At 41.8% G+C, this 16,956-nt stretch overlaps 1 protein-coding gene across 2 annotated transcripts; it reads left to right on the plus strand.

Annotated features, from left to right (window-relative positions):
• Positions 1-162: 162 nt before the first annotated feature.
• ZNF10 (zinc finger protein 10) lies at positions 163-14,439 on the plus strand. Of its 2 annotated transcripts, XM_040251508.1 has the most exons (5): positions 163-270; positions 3,579-3,668; positions 5,336-5,462; positions 5,732-5,827; positions 10,124-14,439. In XM_040251508.1, the coding sequence occupies exons 2-5, from the start codon at positions 3,636-3,638 to the stop codon at positions 11,581-11,583; spliced, it is 1,716 nt and encodes a 571-aa protein (XP_040107442.1). In that variant the 5' UTR covers positions 163-270; positions 3,579-3,635; the 3' UTR covers positions 11,584-14,439. The 2 variants fall into 2 exon arrangements, with proteins under 2 accessions (XP_040107442.1, XP_040107443.1); XM_040251509.1 differs by lacking the exon at positions 163-270 and having other exon boundaries at positions 3,115-3,668.
• The last annotated feature ends 2,517 nt before the right edge of the window (positions 14,440-16,956 follow it).

The following is a 16,956-nucleotide window of genomic DNA, read 5'->3' on the forward strand; positions in this document are numbered from 1 at the left end:
ACCAGGAGCCCCCGCGCCACCCTACGGAGCGTCTCTGGGTTTTGCGTTAGGATACGCTTCTCGGCTGGTCGTGAGTGGACGTGGAGCGCGTGCGCGACGGGCTGGGGCACACGACGTGGGCTGCTGGGGCCGGAGCAGGAGGCCGGGCGGGGCCCACGCTGCAGCCGCCTGCCCTGTGGACCCGCGAGGCGCGGGAGCCCGGCTGAAGGCTAGCAAGCAGAGCTGCTGCCTTTGTGACGGTTATTTTGCGCCTGCAGGTGCCAATCGTAGGTATGCATGGGAGGGCTGGACGTGGTTTGCTTGCTAGCGGACCGGGCATCGCGGTTTGCTCACCTCATCTCTGAGGTGGACGATCGTTTCACCAACAATGGTTCTTCCCTATGGTCTTCCTGGGCTGAGCTATCCCCGGAGCCCCTTGGATTCTCGCGGTCGCGCTGGTGGGATTGGACCCTGATGCCCGCTGCGCCGGACGGTGTTGGGGAGTCTGAGCCACATAGTCTCAGCCATGAGAAATAAGGATTCTTCTGTTCCTGTTTCCTTTTTCTTCCCAACTGAGGCCAGAGGTTTAAATTTTTGCATCTGGCCTTTCCAGCGTCTGCTAAACGTGATCTGATCATGCTCTTTTTTTGTTAGAGCAGGAAATTTCTTAACTGTGAATGTGTCAACGTTCATAAAAGAAATCCAACGTGGTTATACTGGTTTTGAAATATATATGTATGCGTTGCTGCTGCTAAGTCGCTTCAGTCGTGTCCGACTCTGTGCGACCCCATAGAGGGCAGCCCACCAGGCTGCCCCATCCCTGGGATTCTCCAGGCAAGAACACTGGAGTGGGTATATATATGTGTATATATATGCATATATACACCACGGGTCGCAAAGAGTCGGACACGACTGAGCGACTTCACTTTCACTTTCACTGTATTCTAGTCGTGGATACTGTAAAAGTTATATGCTCCAAGCGTTGATAAAATAAGTTTTATTTAATGTTTTGTGCCAAAAAGAGCTGGACCAATTTCTATTTCTTACTCTGAAATATTCATTTAAAAACTTTTTACGTATTTAAATTATTTTATCATTTATATTCCTCAGAATTGCGTGTCATATTAGTATTTTCAGTGTTTAAAATACAACAAGTTTGTGTTGGTCTTTAAAAAAAAAAAAAAAACCTGCATGTCTAGCTCCTTCAGTTGCTGCTGTTGCTGCTGCTGCTGCTGCTGCTAAGTCGCTTCAGTCGTATCCGACTCTGTGCGACCGCATAGACGGCAGCCCACCAGGCTCCCGCATCCCTGGGATTCTCAAGGCAAAAACACTGGAGTAGGTTGCCATTTCCTTCTCCCGTGCATGAGAGTGAAAAGTGAAAGTGAAGTCACTCAGTCGTGTCCCACTCTTCGAGACCCCATGGACTGCAGCCTACCAGGCTCCTCCGTCCATGGGAGTTTGCAGGCAAGAGTACTGGAGTGGGTTGCCATCGCCTTCTCTTCATTTGCTGAGTTTTCTCTTTTTGTTGTTTGAATCAAATAGTTTAACTAGAAGTGTGTATGTGTTTAAACTAGTTTTATTTTTCAGACTCATCTCATAATTATATTTTTTGTTTTCTCTTGACACTAGAGCACTTAAAGCAATCAAATTTGTACGTAATCTAACATCTGGTATGAATATCAAAGAAGAGGTTGACATTTCTCAAGAAGCTGACAAAAAGTTTGACAGCAAAATTATATAGATCCCACCCAAAGTATATGGAGAAGGTGACAAATATAAGTTCTAGCTATACTTCATATACAGAATATACTGTTAAAGAAAAAAAAAAGAAGAGGGAAGACAGATCGTCATCCAGGTTGTGTGTGTATGCTCAGTCATGTTGTAGTCTTTGCAACTCCATGGACTGTAGCCTGCCAGGCTCCTCTGTCCATGGAATTTTCCAGGCAAGAATACTGGAGTGGGTTGCTACTTCCTACTCCAGGGGATTTTCTGACCCAGGAATCAAACCCACATTTCTTATGTCTCCTGCATTGGCAGGCAAATTCATTACCCCTTCGCCACCTAAGGAAGCCCATCCAGAATGCTAGCCAAAAAAGTGTTAGTCACATTAGGGATGTCGACTAAAGTTAACTGTCTACTAGGATGGTATATAATTTTAAAAGATGGTATAAAAAATGTTGGCAAGCATGTGGGGAAGTTACAACCCTTGTATGTTGCTTGTGTGAAAATAAAATGATGTGGTCACTATGGAAAACATTTCAGTGGGTCCTCAAAAAGCTAAACATAAAGTAACCATATAAGCCAGCAATTCCACTCTTAGGTATAATCATCAGCAGATGAATGAATAAAATGTGGTGGATCTATTCAGAGGAATATTATTTAGCCATCAAAAAGAGAGAAATGCTGGTTCAGGCTACAACTTGTATGAACCAAAATGTCAACTTGAAAAATGCACAACATGAAAGTTGTGAGTTAAGTTTTATTTGGGGCAAAACGAGGACTGGAGCCCAGGAGACAACATCTGAGACCACTCTGAGAAACTGTTCTGAAGAGGCAGGGGAGACGACTGTGCGACCCCATAGACAGCAGCCTACCAGGCTCCCCCATCCCTGGGATTCTCCAGGCAAGAACACTGGAGTGGGTTGCCATTTCCTTTTCCAATGCATGAAAGTGAAAAGTGAAAGTGAAGTCGCTCAGTCGTGTCCGACTCTTCACGACCCCATGGACTGCAGCCTACCAGGCTCCTCTGCCCATGGGATTTTCCAGGCAAGAATACTGGAGTGGGGTGCCATTGCCTTCTCCGACAGTCAAGTACATATCTTCCCAAAGGTTTCTGCTAGTCTGGTGAAGCTTTTGCTTGTCACAAGGAACAATCATCAACATGAAGGATTTTGGTGCTTTCTATATATGAAGAGAAACAAGAATTGGGCTCCTTAAATCTGCTCCTGAAAAATATCTAACTGAAGATGTATCCTGTCAATTTTTGCCCCCCACCAAGCACAGAATACCTCATTTCTGCTTTCCACCCTGAACTCCTTTCAGGGAATGTTGAAGGTTAGCAGCTGCAGCAGCATATGACTTAATCCTTATAGAGGTAGATGACAAGTGCCAATTTGTAGTTAACAAAAATATTATACTGAGTGAAATAAACCAGACACAGACATATGATTTGAATCAACTATAGTATGATTTCCTTTTAACCTATAAGGGGAAAAAATCTGAAAAAGAATGTGTGTGTGTGCGTATAACTAAGTCACTTTGCTATACATCTGGAACTACCACAAAGTAGAAAATCAGCTATACTTGAATAGTAAAAGAGATTTTTTAAACAAGAGAAAGGATTCAATATAGTATTAGAACCATTCAATTCCAAGTAAAATTTAACACAGAAATCTAGAGATTGTGGAGGGGAGGCAGTCTTTGGAGCTCTTTTCTTCCTACTCCTGGGGATTTTGATCCCTGTACATGTATTTCTGGAACAGTCTGATGTCCTCTGGGTGGGTGTGTAGGTACATGCAGCTGGTCTGAGGGAATCTAGGCTCGTGATTAACGAGCCCCTGATTACAGCACCTCTCCTCAAGTTTCTTCCTTTCCCACAGCTTCACTTGCTCGATATCTCCTGCTTCTCAGGAAGTTCTGTCAGGAACAAGGAGGGCATGGAGGCTGAGTTGCTAACTGCCCGGTCCCACGTAAGTTGGGCTGCCTTCATTTTTTTTGTTTTCCAACTGGGAATCCATTTTTGGTTAAAGGTTCTTAAGGGATCCATATGTCAGACACTTCCCCCTGCAGACCGGCACTATTTTGTTTGCTTTATTTATAGTTGTTTTATTTCCTTTCATATCAAAGAACACAACTTGGACAGAAATGTGTGGATTATCAAGGATTCTAATGAGATGCTGTTTGTCCACAGTGAGGAACTGAGCACACAGCAAGCTTTCTCCCTCAAAGATGATGACAGAAAAGAAAAAAAAATAAAAAATTAAAAAAAAAAAAAGATGATGACAGAACTGGGGATACTGGTGCCTTTTTGAGGGATTCTCTGGTCCCTGATGGTCTTGGGTGTGTGGCTGGCTTGTTAGTTCCTGCCTGGGGACTGCCTGTTTGGAGGAGCTGGGGGATAAGTTGTGTAATTATCCAGGAGTAACTAAAATGAAGACAGGAAGAGCCCGGGGGAGGGTGGATCCTCTGGGGACAGAGTAATTGGGTGGGGAACCCTCCTTCAGCCTCTCTCAGCTTCTCCCCTAGATCACCCCCTCATGCTTCATGTGTATTGAAAACCCTACCAGAGAACATAGCCTTTGCTTTGGGCTGTCCTACATATTTTGAAGGATTTAAGAAAAATAATCTACAGTATTTATCCAGGTATTTACTTTTTTTTTTTAATTTGGCCACTCCACATGGCATGTGGGATCTTAGTTCCCTGACCAGGGATGGAACCCACACCCCATGCATTGTAAGCCCAGGGTCTTAATCACTGGACCATCAGGGAAGTCCCCAAATATTTGCTCTTTGTCTTTCTTATCTGTCATTACTTAGATGTAAAGTTTCTCTGTTGTATTATTTTCCTTGCCTGAAGAATTCCCTTTAACATACCTTTACAGCTGGTCTGCTGGTAACAAATCCTGTTTAACTTTATTTGAGAATGTATTTTTCATCATTCCTGAAAGATATTTTCACCTAGTATTGAAATTCTTGCATGACAGTTCATTTCTTTCAACATTAAAAAAGCCCACTATTCCACTATCTTTTTATCTTCACAGATCTTTGATGAAAAACACTCAATCATTCAAATGGGTTTTTTTTCCTTCTGGTGTCATCTATAGTTCTTTTTGATGTGGCTAATAAAAACCTTGCTTCTGTATCTGTTATTTTGTTACCATAAAATATAAGCTCTTCTCCATTTTTTAATGCCCACCAATGTTTAAGAAAAATGTTTTACAAATTATTTGAGGTCATGAAACATGGCTACATTGGTCTCTTAAGCGTTAAGTTGTACTTGAATTCAAGACTGTTTTTCCCTTCTTTTCCTGCCTTGTATTAGGTTCTAATTATTTCACATAAGTGTAGATTAACTTATTTTCCTTGCGTTAGCTGATTACAACATACTTGATTTAAATGAGAGTGTTTCTGACAGTTTCTTAACCTAAAGTGTAACATGAAGCTGGTTTCTAGACAGTGCATACCATTCCTTTTAGGGCTTGACCAGAAGTAGACATAAATACTACTCATTCCTAGAATAAATTCTGTTCTATTCTCTTTCCCTACCCAAGGGCTATCTGCCTAATCTTCCTGTTAATATTTGGGAAAGTGGGGGAGCAGAGATACACATCAGGCTCAAATTTGCTTCATGTTGTAGACACTGGTGACCTTCAAGGACATACTTGTGAACTTCACCAGGGAAGAGTGGAAACTGCTGGACACTGCTCAGCAGATCATGTACAAAGATGTGATGCTGGAAAACTACAGAAACCTGGTGTCTTTAGGTGAGACCAACCTCTCTTTGTGCGGTGGGTGGGAATTGTTTTGATTTGTTGAATTTTAAGAAATTGTATATTTTGTATAAAATTATAATATAATTTTATATTTTAAGAAGTATATATTTTGCTGCCTCCGTAGCCCTACCTTGTCTATTCTTCAGAGCCCCCACAGGACTGTTGAAGGGTCAGGAGTTGGGCTTGAACTGGGATGTTTCTTTGTGTCTAGCCCAGAGCTCCTAACCCTTGCCCAGTACTTTATCTTTCACTGCAAACAGGGCATCAGCTTCCCAAACCAGATGTGATCCTGAGGTTGGAGAAGGGGGAGGAGCCGTGGCTGGTGGAGAGAGAGATTCACCAAGAGACCCATCCAGGTAAGGACCAGACCCCTGCTCAGAGAAGGAATCGCTGGTCACTAGTTTTCCGCATTTCAAAGACAAGGACTGAGTTTATTTACCTTCTGTTTCCCCATTGCTCGGCTGCCTTCTTCAGTCTTGTCACACTTCAATTTGCATTCATGAAAATTATCTTTCTGTGGATGTGCTTGGCTCCAGCCCTGTTCATAGTGCTTTCTTGATTCTTACCACTAGCTCTAGCATCTGTACCCTCTTGTTTATCATAGAATTACTTCTCATCTTTAACTGTCCTTTCCCTGTCCTGTGTCCCTTCCCATAGCCTTCATTCTGCTGCTTTGTGTAAGCTCTGCTCTGGGACCTCATCGCCCGCTCCTGCTCTGGGTTTGTTTTCTGCCAGGTAGAAGACTGCTACAGACAACTCACTGTCAACAGTCCTTGTTGACATAACTCTCCTTCCTTCCCAGAATTGCTGCTCTCAAAAACACCTGTTTTCTCACCGTCATCTAGCTTTATTTAATGTTCTTTTTCAGTTTACTCCTATTCATTTTAATCTTAAGCTCTCCAATTTGCAGATTGTTATGAGGATTCCTAGCATCATTCCTTTTCCCAACTTCCCTGTGTAGAGCAGATCAGCCTTCTGGGCTAAGAAATAGAAGGCAGTCCTCCATCTTCCTCCTCCTCTGTTCCCACTGAGTGATCATTTCTCTGACCTCTGTTTCTAAGCTCAGTGCCCTGACATCTTTCTCCTTGGCTCAGCCATCCTGGTCTGGATCATGCTGCTGATGGTCAATTTCACATGGGGCAGAGAAGCCAGTACACGTGCCAGTGACCCCTGTGCCCTTGTGGGCACCATGGCCCCCCAGGCCTAGTGCAGTCCAGGCAAGCTGTAACCCTCCACAACCATTTCCCTCTGACACATCCACACATACCAGGCATTCCCTGCATTTCAGGCTTCCCGTGTGATGTAACCAGAGTCTCAGTCATGCTAGAAGTTTCACCTCCTATTCTTTGTGAAACCTTTTGACTTGTTAAGTACAGGTTCCTTAAGGTTTCCTGAGCTTTCATTTTGTTTATACTTTTTAAAAAATAATTTATTTATTTTTGGCTGTGCTGGGTCTTTATTGCTGTGTTGGCACTAGTTGCAGCTAGTGGGGGCTATTCTCTAGTTGTGGTTCACAGGCGTCTCATTGCAGTGACTTCTCTTGTTGTAGAGCATAGGCTTCAGGGCACACAGGCTTCAGTAGTTGTGATGCATGAGCTTAGTTGCCCATGGCATCTAGCATCCTCCCAGACCAGAACTGGACCCACGTCTCCTGCATTGGCAGGCAGATTCTTATCCACTGTGCCACTAGGGAAGTCCTGTTTCTACTCTTAAATGTCATAAATGTCTTAAATGGTTTAAATGTCATAAATTGTTTCAGACCTTTTTACACTGGGCCTTGTAGATGACTGTATCAAATACCTGTCTCAGGGAAGGTCTCTTAGACACTGGAAAGTACTTGATCCTTCAGCTGCTTTGGAGCCATGGCAGGAAAAACTGTTCTCTGTTGTTTTTTTTTTTTTTTCCCTATTTTTTCCTGTCTGTATTTTTTCCAGTCCTGTGTTGAGTTTAGCAAGCTTTCCTGGATGTCTATCTGTTGACAAGTATCCAAAAATAACTATATAACCAACAGTTTACATTTTGGTGGAAAATTTATTGTCAAAGAAATACTAAAGTTCCATACATGTGCTTAATCACCTGGAATTTGAGGGAATCTACAAGCCATGGGAACTTCATTATTAAAATGAAAATTATTATGGCTGATGGCTTTAAAAACTCAGATGAGTTCATTAATGGCTGCTACAGATTTTGAAGATAACTCACATGGGTTATCTCCCATGTTACAGAATATGTGGAATATTTTTAGGACTGTAATACATTTAATTTTTCTGTTGCTTTACTCAGACTTGTCCATCCATACCCAGCTCCACCCCTCATTATATGTGTTGATTTTAGAATTTTCCAGCTGGCATTTGTTGTTTGAAAAACTTATCCATGGGATTTTGATGCATGGAGTAGAGGAGAGGAAAAAGATGGCGTGTGCCTATCAAAACTCATCAAGGTAGAGGTATTTGTAAGTGTAATGGACTGTATTGTTGTTTGTTGTTTAGTTGCTAGTCATGTCCAGCTCTTTTGCAACCTGATGGACTGTAGCCTGCCAGACTCCTCTGTCCATGGGATTTTCGAGGCAAAAAGCTGGAGTGAGTTGCCATTTTCTTCTCCAGGTGGATCTTCCTGACCTGGGATCAAACCCACATTTCCTGCATTGGCAGGCGGATTCTTAACCACTGAGCCACAGGGAAGCCCAATGAACTCTGTTGTTAAGCCTTTAAAAGGAAATAAATAACTGCACTTTGCTATAACATGGATGAACTTTGAGGACAGTCTGCTGTGTGAAATAAGTCAGTCACAAAAGGACAAATAGTGTATCATTCCACATATATAAGGCACTTGAAGCAGCCAAAATCACAAAGACACAAAATATACTGGTAATTGCTGAGCACTGGGTTGAGAAAAGATTGGAGCATTATTGTTTAAGAGTATAGAGCTTCCATTTTACAAGATGAAAACAGCTGGTGGAGATGGCTGCACAACAATGTGAAGATACTTAATACTTGAATCATGCACTTAAAAATGGTTAAGATGGTGCATTAAAAAAAATTTTTTTAATTGAAGGATAATTGCTTTACAGAATTTTGTGGTTTTCTCTCATACATCAATAAGAATCAGCCATAGGTACATTTTATGTTATATGTATTTTTTTAATCACATTTTTTAAAAAAGAAATCAGAGTGGGGAAGAAACAAATGACTAACAAAATTGTGAATGAAAATTAGGACTGGCAGTTAGGAGCCTGGCACAGGGATTGTTTTGCCAGGTATCTTAGTTTCCTGTGGCAACCAAAACTAAGATCCACAAATTTTCTCACAGTTCTAGAGGTCTGAAGTCAAGGTGTGGGCAGGGCTGTGTGCCCTCTGAGGCTTCAGGGGAGGATCCTTCCTGCCTCTCCTAACTTTGGTGCCCCAGGTGCCCTTTGGCTTATAAACACATCACCTCCATCTTCACATGGTCACCTCCCCTGTGTGTCTGTCTCTGTGTCTCCTCTCCTTTACTTGTAAGGACTCCAGTCAGATGGGATTAGGGTCCTCCTACTCCAGTAATACTTCATCTTAACTAATTACATTTGCAATGATCCTATTTCCAAATAAGGTCATAACCTGTAATGTTGGGGGTTAAGACTTCAATATATCTTCTTTGGGGAACACAATTCACCCCGTATGTCAGGTAAGAATAAATATTGCCCCACTTATATAGGAAGAGGTGATATTGGGTAAGTTGTGGATTTTTTCCTAGATTTTAGAAACAAACATTTTAGCCAAAAGGCATTGAGAAGCAAATACAGGGAAAGTAACTTGCAGTAGTATGCATGTGTATAAGCAGAAGGGCGAAAAGTCCAGGAGAACATGAATTAGCATTCAGGTTCTGAGTTAATATCCTGTGTTAGTCCTGTCAATTTTAATAAAGTCTTGATGTCTCAGAACAAAGGAATCAAAGCAGAAGGCGGGAATGATGACAGCAGTGAACATTACAAACTGTACTGCTTTGGTGATGGAACTTCCACCTTATATGATACTTTGGATAACCTTATAGGTCCTTAGATGACAGATAAGCAATATGATTTTTGAAAAGTTTAGCACTTTGTCTAAATTCACCACTAGTAGTGGCAAAGCTTGGGTTAGAAGCCATATCTGCGTAACTTAGGTCCAGTTGCTCTTCCAGCCTGTCACACAGCCTTTCTGAAAGTTTCGCCGTGTCAGACACCTGGAATTATTCTGCACTTTGGTGATATACATAAGAACCATTTCCTGCCATAGAGCTGTGTTCATGGTTTAGGAATGTGAAGAATTCATGTCAGAGGAGGGCCTGGCAGCAAGTAGACCCATTAGGCTCTTATATCATCATTAGTTGAATTAGGTAATGGCAGCAGCCCCTTCTGTGGGTTTCCTAAACTGCCACCCCAGCACTGAATATCTTGATCCCACATGTCACAGCTAATCCTGTGGCTTCTCTTACTCTCTTTGCTCCTTTTATATGCATATTATAGCCCATCACATTTCCTGTCAATGAGTCTTCTATCCCTTTTTCTCTATCACAGTTACAAAACCATATTTGAAAGTAACACTACAGGACTTAACATACTTTTTTCTACATCCATCCTACCATTCTGACCTTAATACTTCTTTTAGTTATAGAAGCTTTTCCATTTCTTTCAGATTTGGAAACTTCAGTTGAAATTAAATCAACTTCCACTAAGAACATTTCTAATGATAAATACTCCTGTGATGTTAAAATGGAAAGAATGGCAAAAAGTGATCTCTGGTATTTGTCACTGGAAGAAGTCTGGACTTGTGGTGGTCAGTTGGACAGGCCCCAGGACAGCCAGGAGAGACATCTGAGGCAAGTGGCATTCACCCAAAAGAAAGTACTTCCTCAGGAGAGAGTATGTGAAAGTGGGAAGTATAGGGGAAACTGTTTTCTGCCTGCTCAACTAGTACTGCAAGAGTATTTCTGTAAACATGACTCAAATCCTAAAGGTTTGAAACACAATTTGGTTTTCAGTGGCCATCAGGAAAGCTGTGCAAGCAACAGTAATGAATCCAGTCAAACTTTCTGTCAAAACATCCGCCTTATTCAATTTGCAAGAACTCAAGCAAGAGATAAATCATACAGATGTCCTGATAACAATTCTCTTACTCATGGTACATCCCTTGGTATATCAAAGGGTGCGCATAGAGAAAAACCCTATGAATGTAAGGAATGTGGAAAATTCTTCAGCTGGCGCTCTAATCTTACCAGGCACCGTCTTATTCATACTGGAGAAAAACCTTATGAATGTAAGGAATGTGGAAAATCTTTCAGCCGAAGTTCTCACCTCATAGGACATCAAAAGACTCATACTGGTGAAGAACCCTATGAGTGTAAAGAATGTGGAAAATCCTTCAGCTGGTTCTCTCACCTTGTTACCCATCAGAGAACTCATACAGGAGACAAACTGTACACATGTAGTCAGTGTGGAAAGTCTTTTGTTCACAGCTCTAGGCTTATTAGGCACCAGAGAACTCACACTGGAGAGAAACCCTATGAATGTCCTGAATGTGGGAAATCTTTCAGGCAGAGCACACATCTCATTCTGCATCAGAGAACTCATGTTAGAGTGAGGCCCTATGAATGCAGTGAATGTGGGAAGTCTTATAGCCAGAGATCTCACCTTGTTGTCCATCATAGGACTCACACTGGGCTGAAACCCTTTGAGTGTAAAGACTGTGGAAAATGCTTCAGTCGAAGCTCTCACCTTTTCTCACATCAGAGAACCCATACTGGGGAGAAGCCATACGAATGTCATGACTGTGGAAAATCCTTCAGCCAGAGTTCTGCCCTCATTGTGCACCAGAGAATTCATACTGGAGAGAAACCATATGAGTGTTGTCAGTGTGGGAAAGCCTTCATTAGAAAGAATGACCTTATTAAGCATCAGAGGGTTCATGTTGGAGATGAGACCTATAAATGTAATCAGTGTGGAATCATCTTCAGCCAGAACTCTCCACTTATAGTGTATCAAATAGCTCATACTGGAGAGCAGTTCCTAACATGTAATCAGTGTGGGACAGCACTTGTTAATACTCCTAATCTTATTAGATACCAGACAAATCTTATTAGGGAAAATGCATATTAAGGTCATAAAGATGGACTACTTCCCAAAGAGCAATAACTTTATTTAGCACTTGAGAGCTCCTTTTGGAGAGAAGTTACTTTCAGTCTTGTTCCTACACTTTTGTGCACTAGAGAATTGGCCCTGGAGGGGGAAAAACACAAAAATTTCACCTTAGTACGTCAGATTGTCTTTTTCCAAATTCCTACAAAAGTAATTGGTCTGGGGGCGTTCATGGACAAACCTTAAATGCTAAAATCTGAGAAGGAACCATTAGGTAAGTGAGTTGTTGATAAGTGATCCAGCTTTGTTTGCTTCAAAACAATAAATGAGAGCGCTACCTCAAAAAGACAAAGCTGTTGCTGAGGAGAATAAAAAATGGGTATAGTTATGGTAACAGACAATAGAAAATTATATTCCAGTGAGTTAATATCCCATTTTTCATATGATCATCCCTCTCTCCTGGGACACTTTGTAGTGTTCAGTTAGTTTTATGCGTCTGGTATAAACCACACTTTGGCTAGCAGCAGGGAAGATCTTATCGTGAAAAATGGTGAAGGAAGAACACGTTTACTACCAGTACTACCCAGGTTAGATATATTTGCATGTGAGCAAGAACTGAAAACATGTATATGGATAAATGAACAAAATTGAGTTGTTAGATAATGGAATTATGAATAAGTTTTATAGTCTAGCCAGTGTCACTGTAACAATTTGAAGATACTTTTAAATATTAAAAAAGGATATTGGTTTCTCTATTCCACTATTAGTGAAGCTTGAGAACCTCCTGCTAGCACACTTTCCCATCACTTCTAAGTTGTTTGGAGTCATAGAGTTGTACTCCTTGGGACAAGCTGCCAAAGGCTCCTGGGAGCTTAAACACAATGCTTCTCTGGATGTTGGGACCTAAAAGAGTGGCAAATTTGGGCACACTAGAAAGGGTCTCCATTTAATCCGGAGCGGGTGCCTGGGCAATACCTAGCACAAGTATGGTCTTAAACAGTGCTGCCCAAGGCGACCCTCCTTCCAAAGTAGTCTCGTATCTTTATGAAGAAAGCAGTGGTCAAGAGTGTATATTTGAGCTGGACTCCCAAGTTGAAATCCCACCTGTATCCATCACTTGCTGGGTAACCTTGGGCATGCTGCTTGGCCTCTCTGTGCCTGAATTACAGATGTCCTCCTCTGCAGATTAGGGATGACATCACTTATCTCATGGGATTGTGGTGAGTAGTAAACAAGTAACATACAAACAGTGCAGAATATGCCTGACATGTATGAAGTGCTTTATTACATTAGCTGCAATTATTAATATTACTTTATTGTCCCACTAAAGTGTCTGTCATTTACTTTAAACTGACTCAATTGCTGGCAAGAACTGGCTGAGTTCCCATTTCCCTTCCAGTCACATATATCTTCCCTTTTACCCACATTAGAACTTATCACCCAAGGAATCACTCACCCTCAGTGGGTGTTTGGATATATTTATGAGGATTAGTAAACAACTTTTAATCTTGTGTGCAAAAGCAATCTCTTATACAGAGGTTTTCCCTTCAAGGGAGAGGATCCTAGTCTTCATATTTTCTGTTAAGTCCATGACCCAAAAAAGATTTAGAAAGAGAATCTGTTTTAATTCTGTTTCATTCTGGCTCGTGTGTGTGTGTGTGTGTGTGTGTGTGTGTGTGTATGTAGGGGCCTGGGGTGGGAGAAGGGGCTGACCATCATTTGCCATTTTCTAGCAAAGGATACATATTGGTGCATATGGTAGATGCTCAATGATTGCTCAATGATATACTATTGAGAACAACAGGATGATGCCCTTGCTTTCTCTCCCAGGACAAATCTAGAAATGCTCCTTAGATTTGAGAGACCTGAGACCTGCAGAAGTGAGAGGTCACAGCTCATTCCTCCTGGTGCAGTTGAGGAGAAGCGAGTTGGCCCAGGCCTCACATTTTGAGAACCTCCTGGCACCTCAGTTATGGCTGAGTAACTCCTCAGTGATTACACACCATTCATGTGTTTAATGTAGTCCTACCAGAAATGGTTTTGATTGCAAGCAGTGATTCTTTGTGGGTGTAGAAGAGGAGCCCCTCAGCTGTGCCTCTTAGAATTTCTGATAACCCATGGCTCAGTTTTCTTCAACTGTGTAGTGGAGATACTGCTGGTATCTACCTCTGAAGGTAGTTGTTTGGATTAAGTGAAATAATGTGTAAAGTACTTGAAACAATGCCTGGCACATAGGAAGTACTGTATGTGTTTAGCTATTAATAATAATAATGTTACTATTATTAACACCCTAAAGAATGTACGTCTGTAGATGATCACTGAAGCATTACTTATAATAGTGTAAAATTTGCAATATTAAAAATGGATAATAGAAAAGTTGTTATTTATAGACATTAAAGTTTCACAAACAGAAAGCTTGATAACGTGAGAAATGTTGTGATGTTATGAAAAAAGCATGATAAATAATTGTCAGTATAGAGTAAGCTCAGATATGTAAAATAAATTAACTTCAAACAACTGAAATGAATCTCACTCTAAGGAGATTTGTCAAAAGATAACAACAGTTAGCCTACATGTTGGGAGAATTGGTGTTTGCTTTTCTTTTCTTGGTACTTTTCTTTCCAAAGTCTCTTCAAAGAATATATATATTCCTTTTTAGGATGGGGAAAACAGTCTCTTCAGTGATGGAATGTTTTTTCTTCAAAAGTTCTTATCTACAAATAATCTACCGGAACTTTTAAAACGGGGAATTGGCAAGGTTGCAGGATACTAGATCAATATACAAAAATTGATTTGTATAAGCAGTGAATGGTTTGTAAATGAAATACCATCCTATTTGCAATGATACAAAAACATGAAACATTTATGTATATTTAATGAGCAAGATCTATACAATGAAAGTATAAAACATTGCTGAAAGACATTTGGGAACACAGAAAACACATAATAAACACATTATAAGTGGAGAAATACACTGTGGTCAAGGATAGAAAAACTCAATATAGTAGGAGAGTAATTCTCCCCAGACTGATCTTTAAGTTCAGAGGCATTTGTAGAAATTGACAAGTTAGGGGACGGTCCTACAATGGTGGAGGAATAGGATGGGGAGACCACTTTCTCCCCCACAAATTCATCAAAAGAACATTCGAACACTGAGTAAATTACACAAAACAACTTCTGAATGCTGGCAGAGGACATCAGGCACCCAAAAAGGCAGCCCATTGTCTTTGAAAGGAGATAGGAAAAAATATAAAAGATAAAAAGAGAGACAAAAGAGGTAGGGATGGAGATCTGTCCCGGAAAGGGAGTCTTAAAAAAGAGAGAAGTTTCCAAACACCAGAAAACACTCACTTGTGAGTCTGTGGCAAGCCTTGGAACCTCAGAGGGCAACATAACCAGGAGGAAAAATAAATAAATAATTAAAACCCACAGATTATGTGCCTAATGGCAACTCCCTGTGGATAAGCAGTGCAGACCTCGAATCCACCACTAGCAAGCAGGGGCTGCATTGATTAGGATAAGGACCGGACCTGAATGCCCCAGGGGCAATCTAAGGGAAGTACCTTGTGATAGCAACCCAGACTGTAGGATAGCTATCCCGCGAAAAGCCCTAAACTAAGACTGCCAGGCCCACTCACAGAACAAAGGACTGAGCAAAGCTAGCTGGCTGTGGACCGGCCCATCCCCTGCCAGAGACAGGCAGGCAAGGGCAGCCAGAGCCGGAAGGGGGCAATTGTGGCCACAGAGAGGCATCCTCTACCAAACTACAAGCAGGCTTCATTGCTAACCAAGACTTCTTGGGATTCTGGATGGTCAACATCTGCAGGGAGAGTTGCAGCCAGAGATCAGCTCCCCAGAAGAGACACAGCACACCTGAGAAGGTGAGCTGGTTGTACACCCAGAAAACCAAGTGGCAGGGATGGGGGAGGTGATAAGTCACAGCCCCCACCTGAGGGCAACCGCGCTCGCCAAGCACCTGGTCACCTGAGCTGCTCAGACTGGGGAAGGGCACAAAACACAGGCCCAACCAAGTCTGTGCCTCTGTGGAGTACCCAAGAACCTGAACCTGAGCAGCTTAGACCTGGGAAGTGCCCACCTCAGACAGTTCCTGGCAGAGCAACCTAGAGCCTGAGCAGAGTAGCACACGCTGTGAGCAGGGGCAAACCCAGTGTGGCTGAGACACTGCGAGCACACGCCAGTGTTATTTGTTTGCAGTGTTCCTCCTCCCCATAGCACGACTGAACAAGTTAGCCTAAAAAAGTGACCACCACCGCCCCCTTGTGTCAGGGTGGAAATTAGGCACTGAAGAGACCAGCAAACAGAAGAAGCTGAAACAGGGAACCGCCTTGGCAGTGACAGATGCAATAGATTAAAACCCTGTAGTTAGCATTGACTACATAGCAAGGGGCCTATAGATCTTGAGAAATATAAGCTGGATCAAGGAAAATGAACTGACCCCACACTGTCCACAACACCACCAGAGAAAGTCCTAGATATATTTTTACCATTATCATTGTTTTCATTTAAAATTTTCTTAATTTTTAAGTCCTCTATTACTCCTTTAATTTCCATTTTTATAACCTACTATTACTTTGCAAAAAAAAGACCCTATTTTTTAAAGCAAACTTCCTATATATGTATTTTATAATTTTTGTGACTTTTTTTTTTCTTTAATATTGTATTTTTGAGAATCCAACCTTTACTCCAGATTTTTAATCTCTGCTCTTTGGTATTTGTTATCAATTTTGTACCTTTAAGAACCCAATCTTCAGTACCCATTTTTACTTGGGAGCAAGATTACTGGCTTGACTGCTCTCTCCCCCTTTGGACTTTCCTTTTTCTCCACCAGGTCACCTCTATCTCCTCCCTCCCCCTTCTCTTCTCTACCCAACTTTGTGAATCTCTGTGTTCTGGGCTGTGGAGAACACTTAGGGAACTGATTACTGGCTAGATCTGTCTCTCTCCTTTTGACTCCCCCTGTATCCTCCTGGCCACCTCTGTCCCTTTCCTCCCTCTTCTCTTCTCTGTGTAACACCATGAACATCTCTGAGGGATCCAGACTGTGGAGAATGGATTACTAGCTAGCTTGCTCTCTCCTCTTTTGATTCCCTCTCTTCTCCTCTTTGTCACCTCTGTCTCCCTCCTCCCTCTTCTCTTCTCCATGTAACTCTATGTACCTCTCTGCATGTCCCTCACTGTGGAGAAACTCTTTATCCTTAACCTGGATGTTTTATCACTGGTGCTGTATAGATGGAGAAGTCTTGAGGCTACTGTAAGAATAAGACTGAAAACCAGAGGCAGGAGGCTTAAGTCCAAATCCTGAGAACACCAGAGAAGTCCTGACTCCAGGGAACATTAATCAATAGAAGCTCATCAAACGCCTCCATACCTACA

Source organism: Oryx dammah, unplaced genomic scaffold (genome assembly GCF_014754425.2).
Source record: "Oryx dammah isolate SB20612 unplaced genomic scaffold, SCBI_Odam_1.1 HiC_scaffold_12, whole genome shotgun sequence".
In the NCBI taxonomy this organism is placed as follows: Eukaryota; Metazoa; Chordata; class Mammalia; order Artiodactyla; family Bovidae; genus Oryx; species Oryx dammah.